The sequence below is a fragment of the Anoplopoma fimbria genome, chromosome 5 (assembly GCF_027596085.1).
Source record: "Anoplopoma fimbria isolate UVic2021 breed Golden Eagle Sablefish chromosome 5, Afim_UVic_2022, whole genome shotgun sequence".
Classification (NCBI taxonomy): Eukaryota; Metazoa; Chordata; class Actinopteri; order Perciformes; family Anoplopomatidae; genus Anoplopoma; species Anoplopoma fimbria.
This window is the reverse complement of record NC_072453.1, coordinates 5,273,974-5,288,168: the sequence shown is the minus strand read 5'-3', so window position 1 is coordinate 5,288,168 and position 14,195 is coordinate 5,273,974. Positions and strand designations below refer to the sequence as shown.

Below are 14,195 nucleotides of genomic sequence, written 5' to 3'. Positions count from 1 at the left end.
CTATTTCATGATCTTAGGGAATCTTTTTGCAGTTGTTTTGCATCTCTTTGTAGTTGTTTTGGTCTCCTCATATTCTTTTTGTGTCTCTTTGTAGTCGTTGTATATGTCTTTGTGGTCTTTTTGAGTCTCTTTGAGTGACATTTTTAAAGATGAAAGCCAGGGGGCATGTGTGCAGTAGGCCCGTTAAGTGATCCATCTATGCTTAAAGTCTAACTGGACTAACATCACAAAATCCAATGGTGGAAGATGTTTTCCTCAATGTACAAATACTCCATTGCAGATACAAAAATCACGGACCCCTTCTGTCTTGTCTTGTCAAATTAATTGACTTACTTTTTTAATTCTTTTTGGCCATCAGCATTACATCATCAAACCCCTGCAATCTACAAAACTTCTTGGAAATGTGTGCAATTGTTCAAAAACAGCTATTATACAAGACGTCATGTCATGTGTCAATGTTACACCTACATGTCTGACACTTATATATATTCTGAAACTGCGACCTTCAACCGGCTGCGTGACAAAGTTTACCCATTTAGACCGTAATTGCAGATATTTTTATTCCACCTGAGCTCTACAGTCACCTTGAGTTGAATATCCTGGTTTGTACAGTGAGGTTGAGTTGAAGCAAAAGACTTGGGTGATGGACATTATTTCTCATGCATCAGCTGCAAAGACAGTTAACATAACATTGGAATAGGTCGAGGGCAGCTGCGTGGGCTCAGCAGAAAAAAAGGTGTTAAATTATAAGGAGAGGGTTTTCTCTGAGTTCTTTGTAAACGCTGAGAAGTGATTGGGTCATCTGCCCCGTGGACACGCCCACACCGAAGGCCCCTGAGATTCGACTTTGCTGGATCTGCTGCAAAAGGCGCTGAATAACAAAGAAATGCCACCAAGATAATTAAGATTTAAACATCACCAAATATGTCATTTCTACCTTTAAGCTCCAAAATACAATTTACAGCTTCAGATGCACTCAAAAGTGGATAATGTCAAAGAAACAATCACAGATGGAAAAAAGACAAAATAAACAAAACGTAGTTCATATAGGTCTTACCTCGGCCCGCTGCAGAGCCTGTCTTAAACCTAAACTCTGGATCCTCTTTGTAGAAGCAGCCCTCTCAGGAGCCGACTGCAGCAGAGCCTGTGTGAGGAAACAGAGCGGACAATGTATCTGAACTGGCATCAGTCCAGAACAGTCAGAGGTAGTTGTGCTGTCTAGTTGCAGCTCCATTCGAATCATTGTGATCGTGTTAGGGAATGATTTAGGTTTCTTTCACATACGTTCCAAATTAGCACGACACAACTAACATGTTTGATTGTATCACTTAGTTATTCCAGTAATCGGTTGGGTTAACTTGTGAAAGACTGGCAATTAACTAAACTAGCAGATTTTAGAAACCAGATTTATCCTCAAAAAAAAAAAAAACATTGAGTCGGTGTAAAACAAAAAAAGACTAAAAAAGTTACAAATGTCTGACAAAACTCACGCCACTGTAAGTTTCTCTGAAGATGTGTGTTTGTACCTGTATCCGGCGCAGCACAGCATGATGCAGTCCACACACTGCTGCTATAGATGAGCTCTCAACCTGAACCTCCAATGCGGTCAGGGACTCCTCCTTCCCCGTGCTCTCCTCCCCTACATTTACCTAAAGAACAGAGGAGCAACACTTTCATTGAAATAAAACAAGATAAAATAAACCTTTATCAATATAACGTTTGATCATTCTTTACCTCTTTCGCGGTCAGTTTGACTGCGTGTCCGTTTGGATCTAGCGCGTGGACCACTGAGCCGCTCAGTGCAATCTTGCGTCCCGCTGTGACGCCTGCAGGACCTTCAGACAACAGCCATTCCAACAGAGAAAGGCCCACATTTTGAGGAGCAAAGTCTGAGCGCCCCTGAGCGTCCAAATCTGAGCTTTTCAACAATAATGTGTCCCTCAGCAACTCTGACGACACTCGAACACTTGCTGAATGCTGCTCTCGCTCAGTCTCTCCTCCCTCTCCTCTTCCACTGCAGCCAATCCGGCGTGATCTTAAAAAAGCTTGGATTGTATCTGTGGTGTTGTTGGACTGAGATGAGGCCTTTCTATGCGTACCGATGGGACTGGTTACCTGCAGGGCGTGCAGCCAATCCACTGTCAGTGTGTTCAAGGGCAAACTGACACAACTACTCTGCAGACCAGGAAGGTTTGCGGCCTCCTCACCCAGGAGACCGGTGAGTGAGAAGATGAGCGAGCAGCTCACTGTCACGGGGAAGGATGTTTCACCGGCAACTGCTAGGGGCAGCGTTACTTCTAACGTCTCACCTGGATGGAGATTGTGGAACGGGAATGAAAAATTTGTGGAGGAGCTCTCCCCTCCTGCACTGGGAGGACATGACAAAGGAAATACAGCGATGCTCAGCGTCCATCCTCGTTCCAACACATAAGGACTTGAATTATCCAGGACGCATGTCAGGTTCAGGGAGTCTTTTTGAAGTAATCTGCTCCAGCTGGCGATGGCGTGACATCTGATCGGCTTCTCCTGGACGGGAAGATGCTCTTCAGTATTTGTGCTGGCAATCAGCAGGAAGCTGATGTTGAGCAACTGATTCAGGTGCCTCAGTAATTGGTTTTTGGATTTGATGGCAGTTTTGAGCACTGACGCTCTAAAATAAAACAAGGAAAATCACATTTATACCAACAGAAACATAATATTAACTACAACGAACGTCTACTGTGTTGGTTATACCTTTCACAGACGTCCCCGATAGCAGACAGGAGGTCCCTGACGCTGCCACCCCCCTCCGTGGAAGGCACCTTGGGCAAACTTGCATCCTCTCTTCCCACAGGTAAGGTAATCCTCTGGAGCTGCCCTCTAACAGTCAGTCCCAGCAGCTGAACTCCCCCTTGTATGTAAAAGCAATTAAGAAAGAAAAAACTGTTTAGTCTTAAGACTTCAGAGTCCCACGTTAAATGGAAAGCAGGATCACTACCTGCTGTAGACTTAATTCCCATCTTGATGCAAAATTTAACAGCATAAAGAGATTAGTCATAGTTTCTAACAATTTCTCTACTGCAAGACAGTCAACTAACATGCAGAGAACTAGATCAAATCAATCACTGTGAATATTATTGCACCCTTATTTTCTCAATAATTTGCTGTCAAAATCCCACTGACCCCTGTGAAAAGGATCCAATTAATTAAGTTTTTTTTTTTGCATTAATAAAGTTGCTGATTAGCCGCTGAATCACATGCAACTGAACACACTTGACACCTAACTAAACAATACCTTTTCTAATGCTTAACTTACACACATTTTTCAATTGTCTGCAAGTTCATTTATATACAGTTGTGGTGTTAACTGAAAGCAGTAGCTGCCAGAGGGAATTTGTTCTATGGTTGGCATTTGTAAAGTCAACACCTCTGTGCTAGACCTGCTTACCTGCAGTGTTGCATGAAGGTTCAGCCAAGGCGACCACTCTACACACGTTTAAACTAGTGGGGCTTTGGAGGGCAGCGTCTGGCGTTCTGGGTGTCTCTACATCCTTTCCATGGCCTTCTTTCTCAGATGATAGATCCAGTACCAGCAGGTCTGAGCCGGTGCTGTAGTAAAGACGCTTTTTATCCACACAGCCACACATCACAGGCCCCGGTACACACACCTCAATAAAAACAGTCCTGTTGCCTCCTCCCTCTGACCCTCCCTTGTCTGATTGTATCAGCACCACTCTCCCATGTTCACCCACTGCCACCAAACACTGTGCGTGTCCTGGACCAGTTTCCATGACACCAGATGCTCCAAAGAATACGATTGGCTGCTCAAGGCTGTGAAGGACTCTGAGCCGGGATCCTGGGGGACGCAGAGGAAGAAAACACAGGCGCCCATCCGGCAGACCACATAGGATGACTGGTGACTTGGCGAGGGCGGCGTCAATCCCAAACAGAAGTTTGAAGAGGACCGGCTCGAGGCATAAGTGACCGCCACTTACAGTGGCCTCCAGTGAAGAACCGGAGGGGGAAGATATTGGTGCTGCAGCACTAGAATGGACACAAACCAGCAGAGGGCACCTTCCTATTCTTGTCTTTGCCTCAACTCCTGAGACATGTGGTAGACTGAATGAACTGAGCATCTCGTAGTTTGAGGATCTGTACAAAGTCAAAATCCAGGACCTGTCTCTCTGAGAAAGAGTCAGGAGTACAGAGCCGACGAGGAGCAGCGATAACACTCCTTCTCCTGCAACCGCAAGAAACTCATTGGACATTTTCAGTACAGCTGGACTGGAGGATGCATCAGCTGGGGAGCTTTTAGCCCTGCAGAGGTGAAAGGTCACATAAATTAGAGGCATTGACAGGATTAAATATAACCATTTATAGTAAAAATGGGCATTTTGTCATGGACTTGGACTTTAAATGCACTCAAGGAACTAAATATTCGACCCTCTACATAAGGGCTCATACCTGGATGTCAGAAATTGTGAACTGACACAATAAACTCCGCTTCTACAGGCTACATAGAGGAACTGCTTGTCATGACTCTCAACCAGGTCAGTCACAGGATCAGGACACTCGATGACAGCCTGCAATAATACAACATATCACAGTCAAACAAAGAAAATGTAGACATCTTAAGTCATGAGCTAGCTTTGTAGTGTACTTGGGACGCCCGATCAGTGCACAGTGTGACTTATTTACCGTGAGTTTTCTCTCCTGAGAACTGAAGACATAGACCTCGTCGTTGCCAGTGCAGAGGAACACATCTGTACCAAAACCAGACCTGAGCCTCGGTGTGCATGATGCTCCTGAGAAGCCAAACTCTGCCCAAGTCTCAACAGCACACCGTCTTTCCATAGCCAAAGCACCGAAGAAGAAGAAGAAACGGACTAGTCTGTATATGTGACATTAGTAGGTAGTTAGATAGGACATTTGCGGCTGAACTGGGAGAGCTACTTCTGCACCGGTTGTTGACAGAGGTTGGGATGCCGGGACCACCTCACAAAATCAGGCGCGTCGCGGTTTAGACCAATCAGAGCCGAGAACTACATTACCCATGACTGATAGACGGAAGGCTGATATCAGGGAGTGGATGTGGGTTTGGTGTTTATACTTATTTCTGGAAACAGGGTAGAAGGCTAGAGGATGGGACTGTGTTATTTATTCTTTGAAAAACATTTTTATTAAAAAAAAAATGGGTCGACTGGTGGTTTTTTTTGTGTCAGCTCCGGTAAAAGTTCACCGTAACAGTTGCGCGCAGCCGAGAACACTGGGGGGCGTACCTGAGCGTTGCCATGACAGTGTGGCTGGTGTGATCCACGAAGAAGAAACTACGCGACCCACGTGATCTGCATCGGCCAATGAGAATACTCGAAACGAACATTAGGCGAAATTTGAAAACACCCTGTAGCTCGGACCCTTTAGGTGGCGGTGACACACTGTTTTAAGCTAAAGAGCACTCCTCTTTATTTGCGCGAATTACAATGGAGCCGTTAAACGAAGAGGATATCAAAATGTATTTTTATGAGAACAGGCTGAAAACTTTCGCGGGGTGGCCCTTTGACGAGGACTGTTCGTGTACCCCGGAGAACGTGAGTTTGAAACGGTTCAGACTTTGGCTGCACGGCCTCTAGCTAGCACAACAAACAGCTAGCTGCAGCTAAAGCAAGGACACCGACATTAGATGAGATAGGTGCTGTAGGTAATCAGTCTAGATATTAACTGTATATAGACTGCTCTGTCACAAAAGTAACGTTTCAAAGGATAGATTAATGTTACTAAATTACTAAAGACAGTTTCCCAGGGCTCAAACATGCTTCATTTGCAATGACATAAAACTAAAAAAGAGAAGCAAATCCTCACATCTTAAAAGTTAAAAGCATAACTGACAACCTGGAACCTGAACTAAAACTATTATTTTCATTATGGATTGATTTTAATCAATTATCATTTCTTCTATATAATGTCAGACAACTGTAAAAATGGCCATCATGTAAACCCAGAGCCCAAGGTGAATCTTCAAAGATCATTTTTACTGAAAAATAACTGAATCAATCAATTATCAAAGTAGTTCATTCATTATTAGTTAATTGATATATGTTCTGTGGATCTACTGTTATTCTGCTTATTGTTTCAGTTGAGCACAGTTTTTGCTTAGTAATAAAATCTTTATTGAACAATTAAGTGGTTGTTAATTTATTTTCTGTTAGTCAATTTATCCTTCCAGCATATTAAACTACACAAAATCTCATGTGGTCTGTCTGTTCATTTGTTTCTCCAGATGGCCAAAGCTGGCTTCATCCACACTCCTTCAGGGAACAGCCCAGACATCGCGATGTGTTTCTTCTGCCTCAAAGAGCTGGAGGGCTGGGAGCCAGAGGATGACCCAGAGTAAGATCATCACATCCCTAGGCTCATGAGTCAGAAATACCAATAAATGAGCAGGAGATTTATGCAGCTTCTTTTTTTTTTATCAATTTAAAGTCATCTTATTTTTCTTTTTAGTGTAATTTTGATTTAGTAAGAAATATTATATGACTCAGCAGGGTAAAAAGACAAGTAGCACAGGCAAGCAATGGCACAAGAAAATTATAAAACCATATAGAAAAATAATAAAGTAGGCTGTAAAGTTAAATAATTTGATCAGTATGCAGTTTATGTTGTACTCCACATGGTGAATAAACTGAACTCAAATGTGTAAAATCTGCGCATTACCTTTTAAAAACTTTGAAACTGACTGGCCATATATATGTGTAAACGAGCACCAAATGATTTCCCATAAACACATTTTGAGGCAGCTCTCTTGACCCTGGGACACTCACCCTCTTTGGCTGACCGCTAACAGAATGTTACTGTGTGGGAGATGCAGTGATAGAAGTCATGGACAAAAAAACCCAAAGTACTATACAATTTTAATATTAAAAACATGCCAAAGCCTAACCTAAAATCTCTCAACATGCATTTTCAAGGCTGTAGTTTAACAGATTGCAATGCATATGTCCTTTTTAACTTCTGTTCTGTTTCCAAGCAACATTTTTCCTTGTTGTAAATTTTGTTATAATTCCCAAGACTTTCCTCCTTTGTGTGTTACATAATTTTGCAGTGTTCTTGACTGATGAATCAGCACTTCAGGCATAAACTCTCTGACCGCATAAATATTTGATTTATATTCATGGTCATTAAAATGGCACCATTACTTTGAAATCACTGTTGGTGAACTTAACAATATATGGTGTGTATATTTTAGTGTTTTACCAGCTGTCTTCTCCACAGCAATCAGACTTGTATTGGTAAATGGACTGTACATTTCTAAGCAGAAACCATAAGGAAATAATTTGTGTGTTACAGAGTTCTTTAGAAGATGTCATACTATGGGATTAGAGAGCGAGCTCCCCCTCATTCTTCCACTTTGTTTTGTTGGTAGGAAGGAGCACACATCTCATTCACCATCCTGCCAATTCATGGCCCTGAAGAAGAAAGTAGAGGAGCTGACTGTGGAGGAATTCTTCAAACTACAGAAGGAGAGGCACAAGTTCATCATTGTACGTTGTTCAGGGCGCTCCATACATTTCAAATTACTGACTTGCATAATACATCATTTAATGAATTGATTGTTTGATCAAACTATTTGGCCGCAAACATTCTTTTTCAATCCTTTTGTTTTTTCTTACAGAGTAAATGAGAATTGATTGCACAGCAAGATTAACATCTACAAAATGTTACCAGTTTCCTGTGAGAACATTATGTCTCATCCAGATTTGATTTCCTCCATCCACAGAACAAATCCTGTAACGAGGCCATCACAAAGTTTGAAGAGGCAGCCAAATTGAGAAGAGCGGATATCATCAAGACAGCCATGGGCGAAGAGTGACACGATAATAGATGCAGATTGAAAGAGAGAAATGAATTGCTGGCTGACTGTTTCTTACTGAACTTATTTCCATGTTTCCTATATATCTTCACCTTTTAACCTTTTCTGTTGTCATGCTATCTGTTTTTATTCATTAAACTTGTTATTTCCTGTTATCCTTATTCATTATTTGAGGGGAGGGGATTCACATGAGAAATGTAATAATGTCTATAATCTAGGTGAATCTGAAAATGTATGAATCCAACAAGAGGAAAGCTGTACAGCCCATACAACTCAAAATGTCTGGCTTTATTATCCTATGAAACTTTGGTGATGATATTCTTGGCTTGATCTTTCCAATGGTGCTCGTTTTACCAAATCGGTATACAATTTTTAAATATATTATCCTTAATCTAACTCTCTTTGTTATAGCGCAGCTGGCTGTATTCTTTTATTTGATCCTTTCACGGTTTTTAAACGCCTCCCTAATATTGAAGTCCCTCCCAGACAGAAGAAGCTGCGGCTCAGTAATGTTCAGTCCTGTGACTTCATTCAGGGATGAGTTGAACTCAATCTCCATCCTTTTAGATATTAATTAATGCCTCGGTAGACCATTTATTTTCGGATAACCTCAACATCATTATATTTATTGCGCATCCGCGATACGCATAAGTTAAAGCCATCACCATTACGCGTGAATAACTCCATCACCTGTTCGGGAGGATGAAGGTTACCTTTGGCTCTCTGGTGATCACAGCCGGCGTCTGCGGGATTCTGAGTTTCGCCTTTTTGGCGACTTCCCTCGGAACCGAGTATTGGTACGTAATCGAGAATATTAGCGACTTTGAGGACGCGAGCTACCACTCGGGACTGTGGAGCACCAACGAAGGTAATGGGGAATTATTTCCCATAACTCTCTCTCATACTGATTTTGATGTCAGTGCTGTATTTGATAACCAAAATAATTACTCAACTTGGGTGCTTTTAATTGTGACACCCAGGTGTGAAGAACAACGCAGACGCTGTTGAGTCTTTCACAGCTGACTACTCCGGGCAGTCTGAGACTCAGCTGCACATGCTGAGTGAGTCTCTACTTCATTATGGCTCTTCTTACCACATCAACTCTGCTAATGAAGTTTCACTGTCAAGACAGCCATAACTCTACTGATGCTCCATAATCTATCTGCTGTGTGTGTGTGTGTGTGTGTGTGTGTGTGTGTGTGTGTGTGTGTGTGTGTGTGTGTGTGTGTGTGTGTGTGTGTGTGTTGGTGAATACAGGCATGCACAATGCAATAGTGGTGGTGCTTTCCCTGAGCCTGGTCCTGCTGCTGTTTGGTGGGATTGGCGGATTGGTCAGCTCCCTGGCTCGAAGCCCCGTCCTCCTCACCGGCACAGCATCCTACTTCTTCATCTGCAGTAAGTTGAGGTTCAGTTCCTTGTCTGGGGTCTGCTCTCACTCTATCCATCTTCATCTATAGTGGGGCCGTCTCTGTGCACCATCAAAGATATTTCTAGCAGCTATTCAAGACCAATCCGTTAAAACAAAAACCATAATGCCCAGTGGCACCCATGCACCAAGATGAACCAGTGCTGCCAATACTACCATAACTATTGGCAATACTTCAAAGAGCTTCAAAACACAGAGTAGGGAGTTTCCATCTACACAGCATGGACAACACTCTCTCACAACTACTGTGTTTCTATCAAGAAGGCAATGCTGCTTTTGTCACATTTAAGATTAAATTGCGGTTGTAACATTGATACTATAATTATTGCCAGTATGTTGTTAGAAAGATGCTAATACAATGACGTATATAGAAATCATATCTTTAGCTACGTACATGTGTCGAGTACATTGGGCACTGCTTCTGCAACTGTCAATGTTTCTCTGTGCTTGTCCCTTCCAAATAAACTAGGAAATACTTAAATAAAACACAGAAGCAGGATTATCAGAAATCAGATTAAAAGAGCACAGAACAGACACAGTTTCCTGGTTTAGCTTAGAAAATGGTCAAAATCAATGTGGTCGTGATTTATGGTTGTACTCTCCAATCATACAACATTTAATGCACTGATTATATTACAGAGGTAAGTGGAACACTGGAAAGGTGCAATTTATATGGCTGAAGTGTGGCAGTAAAGCAAGGCCATGTGGTTAATTTGCGCAGACGAGAATACTTTATGTGCAGAGCTGAAGTCGACCTCACTCATAGTTATTGACCGCATGAGGCAAAAGGGACTGACGTTTATCACCACCAGGACTGATTGGCTGTTTCATCCGGCCATGTTCGTTAAGTATGCATGAAGGGCCGTGTGTGTGTGTGTGTGTGTGTGTGTGTGTGTGTGTGTGTGTGTGTGTGTGTGTGTGTGTGTGTGTGTGTGTGTGTGTGTGTGTGTGTGTGTGTGTGTGTGTGTGCGTGTGCGTGTGTGCGTGGCAGCTCTTGCTTCTGTACCATCAGAAGGCTTCATCCTGTACTCTGTCAAATGGGTTATGAGAGCTTTTATTAGTCTTTGGAGAACAACAGGGAAGTCAATATGCTTCACAAACAATTGCTGCTCAAAATTGCGTCTCTCTCACATTCAGTTTTTCATATCATACCGTCAACACTTGAGAAGGCGTTCTGAAACCTGCACATGCTGGTGAACCAACTTGGTGGGGTTCAGGTAGGATGTAGAACATTAGCAGTGCAACTAAACAGACGAGACATATACTATATTTATATGTCTTTGAGAAGTTTCTATAAACGACATGGTTAAAATCATTATCACAATTAATTATTTGATGCATATCACTATGGGGCACGATGTTATGTCTTTGACAATGACTTTCATTGTTAAAAGGGATAAGTTCCAGACTCAGCCCTCACCATAACAGTTCACCTTGAAAAGCCGTTCAGGCTACAGCCGAGGAAACCAGCATCCATGAAGACACCACAATACTTTGGGACCATATGATTATTTCACATCACGATTATCCTGACCAAGATAATTGCAAATCATGATAATATCCAGATAATCATCAAAATATGCTTAAAACACTTTTAGGTTAAAAGTTTAAGTTACATTTTAAACATGGCTCTTAAAATATTGAAATCACTTTACCTTGCATTTAGAAAAATATTTTTATTTATTTTTTATATATTATTTACTATAAAAAAGAAAACACGTTTCTTAAATAAGGTAATCATAAATCATTAAATCCCCCTGCATGAATAGAGAATGAATTTTAAAAAAAGCACTATTGGGTTACATGATAATTCCTGTATTTTTAAAAAGCTTTTTTCATTTCTCTACCATGATAGTGAGCTAGCATGCTTTTATTCAGGTCACTCATGTCGATATTGACGATCATCCTGATAATGGAGATTTACCACATCCATCTAATTTTGGGTTGTTTTTATTGCAATCAGCAATACAATGCTATATAATCCCAGCCCTAGTTACAGACAAATGGTACCTGTGTTTGGGCAAAAAATAAATCTGGTGATTAAATCACAACTCACAAATAGACTAAGTCTCTATTTTACCTACTGTTTCCTTTTAAGCTGCCTACCACACACTGACTTGGTCATTATTTTACTCTCAAACAGATTCTATAAATGTGGGTTATTGGGAGAGTTAGATTACCGTTAAGCATGTTAGCACTGTTATTTTAATCTGGGTATTTGCAGTAATGAAGTTATTGGTGTGCACATAGATGTAGTTCCTGAACATCTCTTGTGTGCTCCCCTTCCAACGCCTTGTGACCTCTATCAAGAGGACCTTGTGATGGATAAACACTTACTTTAACAGACTCCTAATGTTCTTCCTTTAATAAGCAGCACATGGCGATGTGTGGAATGGAATAAAGGCTTTTATTAGATTGGAGTTGTCTTGTGAACTTGTTGACTGTCTGAGTTTCAAAATACAACCGCATCCAAGCAAAGCATTTCTTTGTTTTCAGTGTCTTTGTTCCCCCCCAAAATTTGTCATTTCCCTGTTTGTTGTCTAGCCTTCATCCACTCTTAAATTAATAGTATTTCAAAACATTCTGCAGCAAGTATTCATTCATTAAAGTAAAACACCTGTGCTTGCTCTGTCACTGTGTATTGTGTTAATAAACCCCCAACACGAATAGATAATGTGTGTTAACTATAACAGTGGGAGGTTGAGAGTGAGATCATGCCTTAATGGAAGATTTATATTGTATATATTTATAAGAATTCTCTTTTAATTGCTTTGTTCCGTCTTTGTTCTAATGTTGCAGCTTCTTTCCTTAACCAACCATGAAAAAGCCTAATGTTTTTTGTTAGTCAGGGTCCCCTGCAGGGTCGTTCGACTGCTTCCCTTGTTCTTCATTTTCAGGGTAATTGCCATTCTGAGGAAGGTTTCCTCTGAAATGAGCAGATCCACAAAGTGCTACCATGTTAGAAACCAATCCACACTAAAAACGAAAGAAAAAGTACATGAAATGACGTCATTATTATTGTGTCGCTGACCCACAAACATTAATGTTGTTATTGCTGCTGTTTTCATCATTGTAGTGTCTGAAAATCTAAAAAGCTATTTGGACTAATTACAGTAACAACACCAGTAGGACAAGGGATATAAGAGTTTCCATAACATTAACACAATTATTGCTATACAGTACATGGGACTGTCTTTAGTTTTGCAGGTATTGATCATAAACATAAGTATTGGACAAACTCAATATTTAAATCTGATGTTGCTGCTACACCAAAAGTTAGGGAAATCACAGAAGGGATTTTCCATCTATCAAATAGTTGTTGAGATATTTTGTCTGGACCAAAGTAACTGACGGGCAGACAGATATATTGAGCAATCTCTCTCCATCTCCAAAAACACCCACCACAATTTCCCAGAGCTCAAGCTGATATGTTGCCTGTTTGTTTGGCTAAAAATGGTCCGAACCCCAGTTTCCTATCACAGTAGATTTTTAAGAAAGCAGCATCTTATTTAATTTTTTCTCAAAAGTTTTTCAAACGATTTCTCACTAATCAAAATTGTTGCTGATAACATCTTGTCAATCCACCAATCAATTAATTGTTGTTCCTACATCTACAATATGTGAGGCAGTTTCCAGACTTCCGATGCAGCCTCCTCCTCATTCTCTGAGCCTGTAGCACCTCTGGGTGTGATCGTCATAACACGATTATTATTTCCGCCCTGGGTAGTAGCCTCTACACTCCGCTAGCATCCCCTTAAAACCAGTCGCAAGCCTTCAAATTTCCAATGGTTTCCAATGGCAACACTATGACACTTGTGAGGACTGTGTGGGTTTGTGCGTGCCTTAATCGTTTCTGTTGACTATTGTGTAAGCAGACAACTCGTACGTCAGTATATTTCTGGTCTCTCACATTATGAGATTTTGGGAAGCTACTGGCGTCATGTAATTGCTGTTGTTCCTGATGAGCTCTCAGCAGGCACAACTATGACTATTCGAATTTCCGCTTTATTATTGCTTGAGCATGATGACGTCAGTGTTTGTTCCTGAAAACATAAATCTAAAATGTTTTAAATGGGCAGATAATGAGTAAAACAATATTTTAAGTTTTTTTTCCAGTTATGTGTGTGCCCTGCGTCTCCCTCCAGGTCTGCTGACCCTGTGTGGTGTGAGTCTCTACATCATCTACTCGTACCAGGCCCTGGCTGAGACGGAGAGGCTGGTGGGGCCGGAGGGTCTGGCCTATATTCGCACCTCCTTCGGCTGGTCTCTGGGTCTGGCCTGGCTCTCTTGCAGCCTGGAGCTCCTCACCAGCATGCTGCTGCTCGTGGCTGCAAGAATGGCTAAGCTGCAGCAGAGCAGTCTCACCATGACCCGACACGAGACTCCACCGTGGATCCAACACATTCAGGAAGGAGGATTGAACTGTACTGAACTGCATGTGTTGCTGGCATGTGGTTCTGCCTTAGAACAAGGTAACAAACAATAAGTGGGTACTATTAAGTCTTTCACAAAATACAAATGAACTAAATATGTTTTTAGACTGTATTAAAGGAGTGTCTTATAAGTTAAATGTCCTTAAACTGCTTCAGATTGGCGGTCTGGTGAGTTACACCAAGTAAACTGAAATGGTGGACTACTCTGAGTTAAAGTTGACCAATTGCGCCCTCTTGTGGTTATAATTGAAGATGCTTTTTAAATCCACCATCATTTCACCTGACCATGCTTATTTTCATACTTCAGAAATGTAATGTGCCAAACTAAACTGAGGAGCCCAAACTTTAAAACTATTTCATGATACTTAAAATCTACATATATTTTTATTCTCACAACATTTCATATTGTCTATATTTTGAATGCCGATTATTTGTTGTAAGCCATCTGTTTTTTGCTTTTGATTGTGGATTTGCAGTGTTAGAACACCAT

At 41.3% G+C, this 14,195-nt stretch overlaps 3 protein-coding genes across 3 annotated transcripts; 2 read left to right on the top strand and 1 right to left on the bottom strand.

The window, feature by feature from the left end:
* Positions 1–312: 312 nt before the first annotated feature.
* faap100 (FA core complex associated protein 100) lies at positions 313–4,962 on the bottom strand. The gene is made up of 8 exons (XM_054599208.1): positions 4,678–4,962; positions 4,444–4,562; positions 3,428–4,296; positions 2,734–2,890; positions 1,735–2,650; positions 1,527–1,649; positions 1,058–1,144; positions 313–871 (listed from the first exon to the last, which is right to left on the bottom strand). The coding sequence occupies exons 1-8, from the start codon at positions 4,831–4,833 to the stop codon at positions 740–742; spliced, it is 2,559 nt and encodes an 852-aa protein (XP_054455183.1). The 5' UTR covers positions 4,834–4,962; the 3' UTR covers positions 313–739.
* Positions 4,963–5,353: 391 nt separating this feature from the next.
* birc5a (baculoviral IAP repeat containing 5a) lies at positions 5,354–8,001 on the top strand. The gene is made up of 4 exons (XM_054599282.1): positions 5,354–5,567; positions 6,257–6,366; positions 7,400–7,517; positions 7,754–8,001. The coding sequence occupies exons 1-4, from the start codon at positions 5,460–5,462 to the stop codon at positions 7,844–7,846; spliced, it is 429 nt and encodes a 142-aa protein (XP_054455257.1). The 5' UTR covers positions 5,354–5,459; the 3' UTR covers positions 7,847–8,001.
* Positions 8,002–8,548: 547 nt separating this feature from the next.
* tmem235b (transmembrane protein 235b) lies at positions 8,549–13,758 on the top strand. Its single transcript, XM_054599467.1, has 4 exons — positions 8,549–8,714; positions 8,827–8,907; positions 9,104–9,241; positions 13,418–13,758. Exons 1-4 carry the CDS (start codon positions 8,549–8,551, stop codon positions 13,756–13,758), a joined length of 726 nt encoding a protein of 241 aa, XP_054455442.1.
* The last annotated feature ends 437 nt before the right edge of the window (positions 13,759–14,195 follow it).

Excerpts from the sequence above, each read along its gene's own strand:
- faap100 (XM_054599208.1), bottom strand. The coding sequence starts at position 4,833 with ATGGAAAGACGGTGTGCTGTTGAGACTTGGGCAGAGTTTGGCTTCTCA. Across the intron at positions 1,650-1,734 it reads TCAAACTGACCGCGAAAGAG|GTAAATGTAGGGGAGGAGAG; the intron begins GTAAAGAATGAT and ends TCTGTTCTTTAG. Across the intron at positions 1,145-1,526 it reads CTGTGCTGCGCCGGATACAG|GCTCTGCTGCAGTCGGCTCC; the intron begins GTACAAACACAC and ends TTCCTCACACAG.
- birc5a (XM_054599282.1), top strand. The coding sequence starts at position 5,460 with ATGGAGCCGTTAAACGAAGAGGATATCAAAATGTATTTTTATGAGAAC. Across the intron at positions 6,367-7,399 it reads GAGCCAGAGGATGACCCAGA|GAAGGAGCACACATCTCATT; the intron begins GTAAGATCATCA and ends TTTTGTTGGTAG. Across the intron at positions 7,518-7,753 it reads AGAGGCACAAGTTCATCATT|AACAAATCCTGTAACGAGGC; the intron begins GTACGTTGTTCA and ends CTCCATCCACAG.
- tmem235b (XM_054599467.1), top strand. The coding sequence starts at position 8,549 with ATGAAGGTTACCTTTGGCTCTCTGGTGATCACAGCCGGCGTCTGCGGG. Across the intron at positions 8,908-9,103 it reads GACTCAGCTGCACATGCTGA|GCATGCACAATGCAATAGTG; the intron begins GTGAGTCTCTAC and ends TGGTGAATACAG. Across the intron at positions 9,242-13,417 it reads ATCCTACTTCTTCATCTGCA|GTCTGCTGACCCTGTGTGGT; the intron begins GTAAGTTGAGGT and ends GTCTCCCTCCAG.